Below are 14,113 nucleotides of genomic sequence, written 5' to 3' on the forward strand. Positions count from 1 at the left end.
CCCCCGTCGCTCGACTCCGCCGGATTCATCCACTGCCCCGCTCGCCCGCCCGCCCGCTCGTCGATTTTTGGGGGATTTTTGTTTTCCTCCATCGAGGACCCGTCGCCGTCCGATTCGGCGGGCCTCACTTCGGGCAGTGTTTCACTCCCCCGCTACTCTGCCCATCTAATAATGCCGCCCGCCTCTCCCCGTTCCTGATTTTCGATTGCGTCTCCGCCAGGTACAGGCGAGGATGGATTTGTCCAGGTTCGCGTCTCCGCGGGCCCCGGGCCTGCAGATCGGCGCCGCCTCCCTCCGGGGGGCATGCTCGCTGCGCCGACCCCGGCACCGAGGCGGCGGCGGAGGGAACCTCATGGTTGCCTCGGCCCTCCGCGGCTGCGGCCTCTTCTACGCCGCCCCAAACCACGGGGGCTCCGCCCGTCTCCGGCTCAGACGGACCGGGTCGGCGCGGTGCCAGGGGAACGACTCACTGGCCTACGTGGACGGCCCGCTGGAGGGCACCAAGGGCAGCAGCGAGGGCGGCGACGAGACGGGCACCACATCGGGGTCCGACGCCGAGGAGAGGGCCCGCACCGCCGCCGTCGACGTCGACGACCTCAGGGACCTGTTGCAGAAGGCCAGGAAGGAGCTGGAGGTGGCCCGGCTCAACAGCACCATGTTCGAGGGCAAGGCGCAGCGCATATCCGAGTCGGCCATCGCGCTCAAGGACCGCGCTGACAGCGCGCAGACCGAGGTCTCCGCGGCCGTGGCCGCCGTGCAGGAGGTCATCAGCAAGGAGGACGACGCCAAGGAGGCCGTCCGCAGGGCCACCATGGCGCTCTCCATGGCCGAGGCCCGGCTGCAGCTCGCCGCGGAGGCGCTCGATGCCAAGAGGGGCTCCGTCGGCCAGCTGGAGGTCAGCCTCGACGACGTCGAGGAGGAGGCGCTTGCTTCTGCTCAGGAGGAGATTAAGGGGTGCCAGGCCAGCCTGTCGAAGTGCGAGGAGGAGCTCGGGCGGGTCCAGGGGAAGAAGATGGAGCTGCAGAAGGAGGTCGACAGGCTGACCGAGCTCGCCGAGAGGGCTCTCCTGGACGCGTCCAAGGCCGAGGAGGACGTTTCCAACATAATGGTGTTGGCTGAGCAGGCCGTGGCTCTTGAGATGGAAGCGGCCAAGCGTGCAAACGACGCGGAGCTGGCGCTACAGAAGGCGGAGAAGGCGGTTGAGTCCGTTGTGGAGCTGGTGCCGGCTGCTGATGGGCACATGAGTGACGAAGAGGATGATCTTTCTGATGTTTATGACTATAGCGGTGACGGCATGGCTGACATTTCTGAAAGGGATGAGGTGTCAAATGTCGAGCGTTTGATGCAGATTAGCGACTTGGCTGCTGAAGGCATCGAGCCGCTTGAACCGTCTAATGAAATGCCTGTTGAAGAACGCAGTGACAAGTTGCTTGTTGAGCCTCAGAAAGAAGCTGAGCCTGATGTAGATAAGTCAAAGCAAGGGAAGAAGCAGGAGTCTTCCAAATCATCGTTGAAGAGGTCGTCTCGTTTTTTCTCGGCGTCTTTCTTCTCCTCCAAATCTGATGGAGAATTTACACCTACATCTGTATTCCGAGGGCTAATGAAATCAGCAAGAAAACAAGCACCAGCTCTTGTTGCCGGGATACTGCTTATTGGTGCAGGGTGAGTTGCATGGTGAACTAATGTAGAATTTTTCTTTTGGCTGCTGTTTTATTTTGCATATCTCCATCTGTTTACCTTGTATACTTTTATAGTATGCCCATCTGTTGATCTGTGGAATAAATATAACTGTGGGTGATTCCGTTTACAGTGGTTGAACATGCTTTTCGTCAATTTCATGCATATTGTTTAACCAGCTCTTTCTCAAATGACGTTTTCCTTGTGTGCGTACCATAGGGCATTCTTCTTCAATAGAGCTGAGAAGAATAGTCAATTGTTTCAGCAGCCAGGCATAACCACTACAAGTATTGAAGAAGTTACCTCCACTGCAAAGCCCATAGTTCGTGAGATACGGCAGTTACCACAAAGAATAAAGAAGCTAATCGAGCTCTTACCTCATCAAGAGGTATTTGTCCCTGTTTAGTCTGAACCTGTACATCAGTGAGTTTCATAATTCATTTGTCTGACCACTCTATTAGCGCTCATGTAAACTAATTTGAAGTTTAGCTTCCAAGTAGCTTCCTTATGCCCTTTATTGCCCTATTTAGGTAAATGAGGAAGAAGCTTCGCTTTTTGACATCCTATATTTGCTGCTGGCTAGTGTTGTTTTTGTACCATTATTCCAGAAAATACCTGGAGGTGAGATTTGCGTATCTGCTACCTGTATGTACCTTGATAAGAATCAGCATATTTGCATGTTCGGTTATTAAATGCACTTCGATATCATAGGTAGTCCTGTTCTTGGATATCTTGCTGCTGGTGTCCTCATTGGTCCATATGGTCTCTCTATCATCCGCAATGTCCATGGAACAAAGGCAATTGCTGAATTTGGAGTCGTGTTCTTGTTATTCAACATTGGCCTTGAGGTACAAGCTGAGTGATTTTTAAGATTCTTCTTTCCGGGAGCATCAGTTTAATATTTTTTTTGTATCTGCAGCTTTCTGTGGAAAGGTTAAGTTCGATGAAGAAGTATGTCTTTGGATTAGGCTCTGCTCAGGTAATTTCAATGCCTATGTAATCATCAAACAGTTGTGCATGCTGATTACTCCCTGACAAATTGTAACAATCGACAGGTGTTGGTTACTACAGCAGCTGTTGGTCTGGCAGCTCACCGTTTTGCAGCACTACCAGGACCAGCAGCAATTGTTGTTGGGAGTGGGTTGGCTCTATCATCCACAGCTGTCGTCTTGCAAGTATGATTTTTAACTGGCAATTATCTTATTTATCGAATTTTGCTAGGCTGGTTTTCAGCACAAATCATCATAATTATCAAATATTGAATGAAGTTGTTCATCAGAAGCAATTTCTTCAGAGAAAAAGTAGATTGGCTGGATTTTTTTTTGTGGTCATACTTTCAATATTCAGGCCTAGACTTGGTTTATTGAAGCATGGGCGCTTGCGTAATGCTAAATGCTTTCTTTCTTCTACATATTTATCTGTATTCTTCAAAATTCTATCAGAATCTTTTGTTGCTGTGCTGTTGAGCCCTTGCTGTTTTTTTTGCTTCGCTAGGTGCTACAAGAACGTGGGGAGAGCACATCACGGCATGGACGCGCCACATTTTCTGTGCTACTTTTCCAGGTACAGTTTGAGCATGGTCTGACAGATACCTTTTCAGGGCTCTCTCCTCATGTTATTGCCATTGCGCGTCATCATGTCCCTTCGACGATGTTCATAAGCTTTTTTTTGGCCATGGGTACAGCTGTAGTATCTCATTTTAGTGAAAGAAATGAGCCACCTTTTGATATTGGCAGCCTTGTACTTCTTTTTAACAGATGTTTCTTAATTTGTGTCCAGGATCTGGCCGTGGTGGTTCTGTTGATATTGATCCCACTCATATCACCTAATTCTTCAAAAGGAGGGGTAAGCTTTTTATGTCATGTGCTTTTTGCTTGTCGAGCTAGCACATTTTTTTTTCTTGATGCCCACCATTTTACATATTTTTCAAAGAATCCACATCACATAAACTGCTCACCCAAGTTTCTGAACCCTCTTCTCTGATTGTCACTTCTACTGAGCACTACAAAACCCATTTCTTCCATAATGTTCTTGAATGTGCAGAGCTATGCAAACATGATGATATTTCATTGCACTAATGTCCAGAGGCATGTGTTTAGCCTTTCCGTTTTAACGGTATGGGTATGGCCCTTGATACTTCTCTGCTTCTTACAGGTTGGTTTCCAAGCAATATTGGAAGCTATGGGAATGGCTGCGGTAAAGGCAATAGCTGCTATAACTGCCATCATTGCTGGAGGTCGTTTGGTGAGTTGTATATTCATTCATTTTAGTTGATATGCTTATCTTATGAGAAACTTTGCATAACTCTTTCTTAACTGCCAGCTTAACAAGCACACATACATACCTTGCATTTATGTATAGCTGCCGCTGTTGTGTGTGCGTTTTAGTCCTTTTATTTTGCACCTGCATTTCTTATAATTTGATTGTACCTGTTTGACTCACATTTTTTATTGTTGAACAGTTCCTTCGGCCAATTTACAGGCAAATTGCTGAAAATCGGAATGCTGAGATATTTTCAGCAAATACTCTCCTTGTTATATTTGGGACAAGTCTTCTTACTGCTCGGGTATGTATTTTATTTGATTAATTCTGACCCTGCTTTCCTGAAATCTACATCTCATATTGTTGTACATTTCTTTATAGGCTGGCTTATCAATGGCACTGGGAGCATTTTTGGCTGGTTTGTTGTTAGCAGAAACAGAGTTCTCCTTGCAGGTTGAGTCGGATATTGCTCCTTACCGTGGCCTTCTGTTAGGTCTATTCTTTATGACGGTGAGGGCTCTGAAGACAATCTCACTAGATATTAATTCCTGTAGCCTATACCATTAGGATTTTGTTGCTGAGTGTACCATTCTTATATGATGGAGCAGATATATAATGCAGTTTTGCAGATACCATAATAGGTCAATTCTTGTTTATTAGTTCATTAGTCATGGAGTCATCGACATATGCATTGACCCACATGAAATCCTTATTCATTTCATTTAACTGTTCAATATTGAACCCTTTTCGCTCCACTCTAATCTTACTGCAGAATTTCATTATTATCACAAGTTTCTCGTATCATATATTTTAAATAAAATTGATGATCATTTGTGCTATCTCAATTGATGCTGTCAAGACGCAATAATATCTTATTTCTTTTCTAGCAGGCAACTTCATGTATTTCTTATTGTTTCAATATATCTTGCTCGTAGAGCTATTATTTCTTCCTTTCAACAACTTGCCATGCATAGAATCATAAGAATGCCACTAATTGGTGTCATATCACTTATGTTTATCTTATTTTGGATTTACATGCCATTAACATTTCAGAAATTTGTTTCTTGAACATCAATGCTTGAATTACTTTAGAACATTTCTAATTCCTTTTGTAAGTTCCGACCATATTTGATACCTTCTTAATGCTTACCCTGGTTTGTTTCTTTCCAGGTTGGAATGTCTATTGACCCAAAGCTGTTTCTGTCAAACTTCCCAGCAGTCTCTTTGATATTAGGTCTCTTAATTATTGGAAAGACACTGTTAGTAACATTTATTGGTAGAGTGTTTGGAGTTTCCACCATAGCTGCTGTTCGGGTTGGTCTTTTGCTTGCACCTGGTGGGGAGTTTGCTTTTGTTGCCTTTGGAGAAGCCGTTAACCAGGTATTGTATTTACTATTTTCTATGACTGTACCTCGTGTTTTGTGTTTTTCCTATTGTTAGCCTTATAGGCGATGAGATATTTCTTTCTCACACATGAGTTTATCATGGGAGCAATAATTTTTAAAAATGGCAACGCTGTCTTTGCAGGGTCTTCTATCGCCTCAATTATCGTCATTATTATTTTTGGTGGTTGGCCTTTCAATGGCTATGACACCATATTTAGCTGCTGGAGGGCAGTTTCTAGCATCAAAATTTGAGCAGCATGATGTCAGGAGTTTATTGCCAGTGGAAAGTGAGGTATATTCTTTCTTTCTTTTTGTCATTGGTCAGCTCAGCTATCACCTGTTGTTTTGGTTACCTTTATGGCTTTATCTTTAATCATGGCTTCATTAAAAAACATTTTTCTTAGTCTAAATTTTAAATTAGTGAACCGTCATCTCCGACTTTGAGAATCCGTACTGTCAGAAAGTATGCCCAACTTCCTGCATTTACATGCACACCCCTGTGCATTCCTTGTGTTATGTGTATAATAAAGCCAGATAATGTATTTCTTTTTAAGTAACTGAGCAGCCTTAATAACTCAAACAGCATACATTAGAAGCCTTGTTAAGTATATACTCCCTCCGTCCGGAAATACTTGTCATTGAAATGGATGTATCTAGATGTATTTTAGTTCTAGATACATCCATTTTCATCCATTTTGATGACAAGTATTTCCGGACGGAGGGAGTATATGATATAGTAACTTTCAGTGTGTCAGTACTAAACTACTAGCACTAATGGCCATCTGTAAATTGGACATTTATTTTGAAAAGGAATTTGTTTGCATTTAATTTCTCAGTTATACTGATGGAGTAATAAAGTTTTTTACTTACATGATGGTGCCGGTATCTTGAAAGAAATTTAATAACCACTTCTGAACCAACTAAACTGAAAGCAAGGTAGGTGCCCTTTGCCTGCCTCCATCCGAATATTGACGTTGATTGGTTGGTCACTTAGTGGATTGTATAGTTTGTTCTAATTTAGTGCCATTACTCGGCAAGGAACAGGCAGTTAATGCCTGTTTGCACAATTTTTTTATAGATATTATGTTTACAAGCAAAAGTTAGGCCAACATTGGTTAGAACAGGTATTGTTAACTGTTGCGAGTCATATGACCCCTGTCCCTGAAAACAATCGCAAAAGCAAGGGAATAAGTAGTCCAAAAGCCAGTTAGGTCAGGGGCGCTGTATGCAAGCGGCTTGTTTTCCCCAATATAAGGAACTTTAGTTGATAAGTAGTAATTGTATATGAGGTATTTGCCAGCTTAGTAGTATATGCCGGATGTGAAAAATACCCAAAGCAAGATAAGTTTGCTTCAAGTTAGAATATCATTACTTTTGTACAATCTCCTCTGCTTACAAGTGATATTACGGCAGCTATTTAATTTCCTGTAAGATGCTGATTCTCACTGAGCTATAATTTTGTTTGTTTGTGTAGACGGATGACTTGCAAGGCCATATTATTATTTTGGGATTTGGACGTGTTGGGCAGGTTTGTCATGCAATCCTCATGAGCTATTATATCTACTATGTTCAATAGTTTTGATAATACATCTTTTCCTTGTGCTAGATCATCGCCCAACTCCTGTCAGAACGGTTAATTCCATTTGTAGCGCTTGATGTTCGAAGGTATGGTACTGGATATGGAAATAACCTTATTTGTAACACAACTATTCAAATGTAGTGAAACATGTTTCCATTACTACAATCTAGTGTTGATCCATGACTCCATGAGTATGGCTGCGATATGTATATCAATGCTTAAGTCTGCGAATTACTTTGCTAGTTTTAGGATTTAGCTATGCTGTGTACTAATGGTTGCTATCATTCTTCTTTGATGATTAACATGTAACTAGAGTTAAATTCTGCTATATCAGCAAACAGTGTCTGTCAGCAAACCATCTTGAAGGATCCAGTAAGTTGACTTGGAAACTAGGAAAATAGTAGCGACCCTGGAGTGATGGGTCTTGCACCTATTACTTCTAGTTACTGTTGGTTCCATACTTCCATTATGATAGACCCATACAAACTAGTGTAATTTGGTTACCATTCTATCTATTTTAGTCTACTGCATTGTGCTTGTTCAATAATCAATAGTCAATTTGTCAACTTCTCTGATAAAGTCTAGTGCAGTTTCCACCATTTAATTCTGGGATACTTTTCAGTGATCGGGTGGCAGTTGGGCGCGCACTTGATCTACCAGTATATTTCGGTGATGCAGGAAGCAGAGAGGTATGCATAATTCTACGGAACTCAATTATACACTTGTCAAAACACAGAAGCAATGATTTATTGGTTTTGACTACTAGGTACTGCACAAAGTTGGAGCTGAGAGGGCATGCGCTGCTGCCATTACTTTAGATACTCCTGGTGCAAATTATAGAGCTGTATGGGCTCTGAGCAAATACTTTCCAAATGTGAAGACATTTGTCAGAGCACATGATGTTGATCATGGTGTTAATTTGGAGAAAGCCGGTGCATCAGCGGTAAGTAAACACCACAAAACAGTCTACTGTGTGGTTCTAATTTCTAAGAGCATCTCCAACAGCCGCGCTAAAGCGCCGCGCGCAAAAAACCTGTTTAGCGCGCGCGCTGCGGCTGGTTTTGCGCGCCCGCCTGCGCTGGCTCCAGCAGCCGCGCCATAATGCAGCGCGCGCGCGCCGCTCCAGCAGAGCGCAAAAATACAGCGCGCGCAACTCGCCGGGCATTTTGCATATATGGATATTTTGGACAAAAATGAACATGTAAAATTTGACACAAACAAGTTGATGAATAAAAGTTCATGCCCACAAGTTCAAAATCATGCCCACAAGTTCATCCAACCAAGTTCAAATGCAAACTAAAAGTTCAAGACATGAAAGACACATCAATCTTCATCTTCCTCTTCTTCGTCTTCGTCCTCATCTTCCGAAGACGACTCTTCCGCCTCCGAAGATGAATCTTCCTCCCTCTCCTCATCACGCACCGCATCATGTGAAGCTCCGACGGTGTTGGCAAAATCTTCAATGGCATCTTCATGGGAATGTGTGTGAGAAGCCATGGCGGCCGGAGGTGCACCCATGCCTCCCATGAGAGAAGCAAAACTCATGCCTCCCATGGCGAACGCCCTGCAAGCTTTTTTCCCCTCGCCTTTGTGATGCCGGAGCCGTCCGCCGCCTTGTTCTTCGCGGATGTTTTGCCCTTCTTCGTCCGCGCCGCATTGGGTACCTTCTTCGACGGTGCGGCGGCGGCACGGGATGGCGCCGGCGCGACGCCACCCGGCGCCGTAGTCATCCGCGGTGGCAAGAAGAGGCTGCGCGCGAGGCCGACGCTCGGCGGTGGCGACGCCAGCGCTCGCCGCGCTAGGGTTTCCGGCGGCGGCGGCGGCGGCGGGGGGGTCGCGGCTGTACAGCGGGGTGAGCGGGGCGCCGGTGTGCGCGTCCATAGTGGGTGGCAGGGCGCCGGGGCCGGCGCGCGCGGGGCGTAGGACGAGGAGAGGAGAGAGTGCGGCGCGAGCGCTCGAGTGTGCCGCGCGCTGTAGCTGGCGCCCCAAATACAGCGCGCGGATAAGTGTTTTTGACCGCGCGCCCAACCCGTTATAGCGCGCGCGCCGTTTTTGCGCGCCCGCTGGAGCGACCTGCCGCGTTGCGCGCGCGCTAAAAAGGCCTAATTTGCGGCGCGGCGCTAGTTTAGCGCGGCTGTTGGAGATGCTCTAAAGCATCATTTTGGGGCAACTTGTATGACAAAAGGCCATGTAGTTTGGCTAATGTTATTTGAAATGTGAATGGTTTCATTAGTTTATCAAAACAAATTGCAATTCAGCAACCTGCCTTAGTGTTATAAAAGTGGATCTACTAGAATGTAAACAAGCGGGCGCCCCTACCTATTATGTATAATCACTACTGGTGGGTGGGCCGAACACAGAATCATGTCAAAACCATTCATGACAAGTACAATTATTGTCCAATGCATTGGAAATCAAGAATTTAGTAGCCAACCTCCCTCGTGCTGTTCTTTCCATGTGTATTCTTGTCATTATCTACCCAGTTTTTCTAATCATATACTTTATCACTGCCAACCATGTTTATACAATTTATAATGAAACTGCATTCAAAACTTTTTTAGGTTGTCCCTGAGACCTTAGAACCAAGTCTTCAATTGGCTGCTGCTGTTCTTGCTCAAGTAAGCTCCGCTATTATTCTGTTCTGATGTGCTCATTCAGAAAAGTATTGAATTTGACGTGTAAGCACCATTTTCTTCATGTACTGTATTGCAGGCAAAACTTCCAATGTCCGAGATTGCAACAACGATCAACGAGTTCAGGAATCGTCATTTGTCAGAGTTAACGGAGGTGTGTGGTTGCATCATAATTTAGTGATCTTATCCGTAATGCTTTAACCATCAAATTATTATGGATGACACAACATATAAAAAATATTTAAATGATGCAATTGCTTTGAATTGAACACGGTACAAAAATAGCTTACAGTGAATTTTCATCATCTGTTATAGTAGCGCTTCGTGAAGAACTACTAGCCGTTCGGTAAAGAGTAGTGCTGTACAGTATATGGTCATTTGCATGATTTAAAATGTAGGTATTTCTCAAACATTTTTAGTGGAAAAATGCTAGTTCCACATCTCATATTAATTGAGCAGAGCGGTTTGTTTGTCCATGTCCCAAAACTCAAAAGGACATTGTTGTCTGCTTCTTCCTTGACAATCCAGATGGACAAACAATAAGTAGACGCCACAAACACAATATATGTTCACCAACTTGCCGAGACAACAATAAATTTCTTCTGATTAACCGGTGTCTGTTTGCTCTTTCACAGCTGTGTTCTACAAGTGGGAGCTCCCTGGGCTACGGCTTCTCTCGAGTCATGTCGAAAACGAAGCCTGTGGTCTCTGACGACGAGAGCGACACCATTGATGGAGCCCTGGCGATCTGAGCCCACTACGCGAACGTGAAAGGCTCTGCCTCCCTTGTCCTCCTCCCAGGGCTGTACAGTAGATGTGTTCGCGTATAGAAAGGTAGCAAAAATAATAGTCCGAGCGTACGGCTGTTACCGATCTTGGCAACTCTTCCATTTTTTGCATGGTAGGACATTTGTTTTTTTTTCTCTTCCAGACCACTGTTTCTTCCTTTTTTCTTTCGAGCCCTGTTACTTCCCGTCAAGTAGACGGTGGAAGATTTGGTTATCAGGGTTGCACGCAGGACACTGGGAATTTTGCAGAAAGTGTCCGCCATTTTGCGTTTGCTGTTCTACTCGACTCTTATCCATGTTTTTTTATTTTCTTTCGTTATAGAAGTTGAGAAACGTATTGCTTCTTGCATTGGCCTCTGTTCTTTATTTTTTGTCCCAGACTTGGGAGATGACCTAGATTTTAGTAGACATATGTTAGTTAGTTTTCAGTGTAAATTATGGCAAAATATATTTCATGACCACTTTGATTTTTTTTGGACAGTTAAATGGAGTATATCAAACTGTGGGCATGTTTTTTTGTTTTCTTATCTAATTAATAGAGTTCTTGTATAGTATCCTTGTGAATTAGTAACAGACCCGGGATCGATCTGTTGGCCTGGTGGTCGCGGATGAAGAAGTGGGAAAGCAGTAGCACCAGTGGCTCCTCCCGCGGCACAACAAGGACCATAGAGGGACGCAACTGAGCTAGCTCGATGCCAAGCTCGACGAGGAACTTCTCCGCGAAGGGGTGCATAGGGATGCAGGAAAACACCGCAGTGGAGTTAGGGTGCCGCTCTCCTGAGAAGTGATGCTCGTTTGGGTCAAGAAGGACCCCCATACCGGTAGGAGGAAGTATCCCACGGGCTTTAGAGGGCCGAGGTCATTGGCATCCACACAGGACGGATTAACGGTCACTCCGGCTCATCAATCCATGACTTCCTCTTTATTCGCCATCTTCTTGATCTATGAAGCAAGCCCTAAGGATGGCAATGGGTCGAGTTTGGATCGGAGTTGAACAATATCAAATCCATATCCATATCCATGAAGACAGTCTTTGCTCACACATGAAAAAATTCACGGGTGAAAATTTGTGTTCATGTCCAAACCCGATGGATATCCATACCCATTGGATATCCATTGGGTCCTCTCAAGACATATAAACAAGATATAAGACAATGTTAACATAAGATCGTCTCTTCTTCACCTCGTGGCAAGCTAGACTTCACTTATTGTAAACATCAACTTATGGTAAATCAACGTCCACTAACAACCTAATATCACCTTGTAATTTTCTAAAAAATGAGAATGACGAGTTATTTAACAAGGAGATAAAAGTAAGGTAAGGGGCGTTGGAGTATGTTAGTGGGGATTGAAGGTCAATTCGTAAAAGTTATGGTGGGGATTGTGCAATTTCTTTTGCATGTTTTATATAACAAAGTGTAAAATTGCAGTGGGACATGTGACTGTGGGGTAGGGCAGCAGATTTTTGCCCACTAATGCATACTATCGGGGTTAGATTTGTGTATATCCACGGGTACAAGATTATATCCATGCCCTACCTGCGAGCAATCAGATCGGTTCTGGGCGCCGCCCATGGGCACAAAAGCATATCTAAATCCTATCCATTCGGGTCGGATATCCATGGGTATCCATGTTCATGGGTAAAATTGCCATCCTTACTTGCCACGAGAGGCCCCGGCCTCCGGTCCATCCCACAGAGGAGTTATTCTTCTGATCAAAATAGTGTGGTTCAGGATCACTAAAAATGAGAAAGCGCTAAGAGTGGAGGCAGGAGCACCACTGTCACTCCATCCCTCACACCCAGCACGCCCTCTCTCTCTCTACCCCCAGCTCCCCCCCTATCTCAATGCAGGAAAATGTGCAAAAAAGTTGGACTCTCGGGGTCGGGGGCACATTAACGGAGCGTGTCTCCTGAGTGGTTTCCGGAAGGTTCTTGGGAGCTTCCAATCTAGTTTTGGGAAGCTCTCATGCCATTTTTTTCTTTTCTTTTCTAGGTTTTTTCTTGTTGGCTTTTCTAATTTTTTCTTTTGACGTTCATTTTTAAATATTGTTTTCAAAAATTTACCCTTTTTATACCTTGCCACTACTTTCATATTCATGGACAAACTTTGAATTCATGACCATTTTTTCAGATCTCAAATATCCTTTGAACTTGCAATTTTAATTTTGAAATTCATAATCATTCTAAGAAATTCACAAACATTTTTAAACTCACGAGCTTGTTTTTGAATTCACAAACATATTTTGATATTCATTATTTTTTTGAGTTTGCAAATATTTTTTCAATTCGCAATCATTTTTCAAACTCGGGAACAATTTTTGAGTCCATGTTTAAAAAAAATGAATCATAAAAATTTATTCAAATTCGTGAACAGTTCAGCCGAATGGGGTTGGGAAACATTCCTATAATTAATTGCACTAATGACTAATTAATGTGGTTGAACCTCCTATTAGTATTAATTATCTGCATCCCTGTGACTAATTAATTAATTGCAATAATGACTCAATTTTATAATTGAGTTGGTGTGAAAAAAAATCCCTACTTAAATAGACATAATTAATTGCACTCATAATTAATTGTCTGGTTAATTAATTATATTAATGGCTTCTTCCCAAATTATTTGCATTAATGACTTGGTGATACTTTTCATAATTAACATGATCCTCCCAATCAAGGCTCAATAATAATTTTCATAATTAACGTGATACTGATGTCCAAAGAATTATACTCTCTGTAACTAACGTGATCATTCCGTTCAACACTCGATGATACTTTTCATAATTAACGTGATTCTCTCGTCCAAAAAATAATACTCTCCATAATCCAGACGAAATATATAGTGGTGGGTGGTGAGGCAAAAAAACCCGAACGAAATTAAACCGTTTAGGGGAAGTTACAAGTGTCAATTTAGGAGTAGAGATACTAGAGGGAGTCATTCATCCGTGCGCGGAGTGTTGGTACGACTTAGGACACTCGTTTTCTCGTTTTTCTCTTATCTCTTGATTTTCTTCGTTTCTTTTTCGTTTGTCGTTGGTTCTCTTTTATTTTTTGTACATAACATGAAAAAATGTTGAACATGTTCTTATTAAATGTTAAAAGTTTACATAAAAATGTTGAACTTGTATAAAAAATGTTGAAAGTGTTTTTTCAAGAACATTTTTTATATTTGTTTAACATTTTTCAAATACATGATTAATATGTCAAAAAATATGTTTGATGGCTACTTTTTTCATACATATTGTACATTTTTGTGTACATCAGTGTTTAGCATTTTAAAAAGATAAAAAATCACTCTACGTACTAAAATTTGCGCCGGTGGTCACTTTGGTCCATGTGGTTCAAAATACCTGAAATACTAGCCCTAAACTTGCTATAGGGGTTCACATACGGTCCATTATACGATTTCCTCTACGTATGCTGCGCTGGTCTGGCCTCAGTCAACTCGAGCCACGTGGGCGCTGACTGCCACATCGACGTCGCCACATTCGTCCGCCTGAATACGATTGGAACCAGGGGCTTTTTTGCAAAATCTCCTGAAAGATAAACCTTTCGCGTTTTGCAGGGCCCGGAAAGCAGCGGAAACCCCGCCTTGTCCATTACCTCGCAGCCACGCTCCATTATACACCTATGAGTCTATGACGGCATCAGAAAGGTGGTATGGAAGAGGACAAGAAGCAGAGAAGAAGGCAGGGCCTCCTACGGGGAGGAGGCTCGAGGACGGAGCCCTACACGCACGGCCTCTCCGGCCGCCACCCATATGATGGCACTCACCACCGTTTGGGGTGCGC

General features: G+C 43.6%; 1 protein-coding gene across 1 annotated transcript; it reads left to right on the forward strand.

The window, feature by feature from the left end:
* The first annotated feature begins 209 nt into the window (after window positions 1-209).
* On the forward strand, window positions 210-10,605 carry LOC123047513 (K(+) efflux antiporter 2, chloroplastic). Its single transcript, XM_044471082.1, has 20 exons — window positions 210-1,662; window positions 1,897-2,065; window positions 2,208-2,298; window positions 2,389-2,525; window positions 2,597-2,656; window positions 2,733-2,852; window positions 3,172-3,240; window positions 3,457-3,522; window positions 3,832-3,921; window positions 4,139-4,243; window positions 4,321-4,449; window positions 5,110-5,319; window positions 5,467-5,616; window positions 6,799-6,852; window positions 6,931-6,989; window positions 7,526-7,592; window positions 7,670-7,846; window positions 9,465-9,521; window positions 9,616-9,690; window positions 10,172-10,605. Exons 1-20 carry the CDS (start codon window positions 233-235, stop codon window positions 10,286-10,288), a joined length of 3,432 nt encoding a protein of 1,143 aa, XP_044327017.1. The 5' UTR covers window positions 210-232; the 3' UTR covers window positions 10,289-10,605.
* The last annotated feature ends 3,508 nt before the right edge of the window (window positions 10,606-14,113 follow it).

This window comes from Triticum aestivum, chromosome 2B (genome assembly GCF_018294505.1).
Source record: "Triticum aestivum cultivar Chinese Spring chromosome 2B, IWGSC CS RefSeq v2.1, whole genome shotgun sequence".
Lineage (NCBI taxonomy): Eukaryota > Viridiplantae > Streptophyta > Magnoliopsida > Poales > Poaceae > Triticum > Triticum aestivum.

Excerpts from the sequence above, each read along its gene's own strand:
- LOC123047513 (XM_044471082.1), top strand. The coding sequence starts at position 233 with ATGGATTTGTCCAGGTTCGCGTCTCCGCGGGCCCCGGGCCTGCAGATC. Across the intron at positions 4,244-4,320 it reads CAAGTCTTCTTACTGCTCGG|GCTGGCTTATCAATGGCACT; the intron begins GTATGTATTTTA and ends ATTTCTTTATAG. Across the intron at positions 7,847-9,464 it reads AGAAAGCCGGTGCATCAGCG|GTTGTCCCTGAGACCTTAGA; the intron begins GTAAGTAAACAC and ends AAACTTTTTTAG.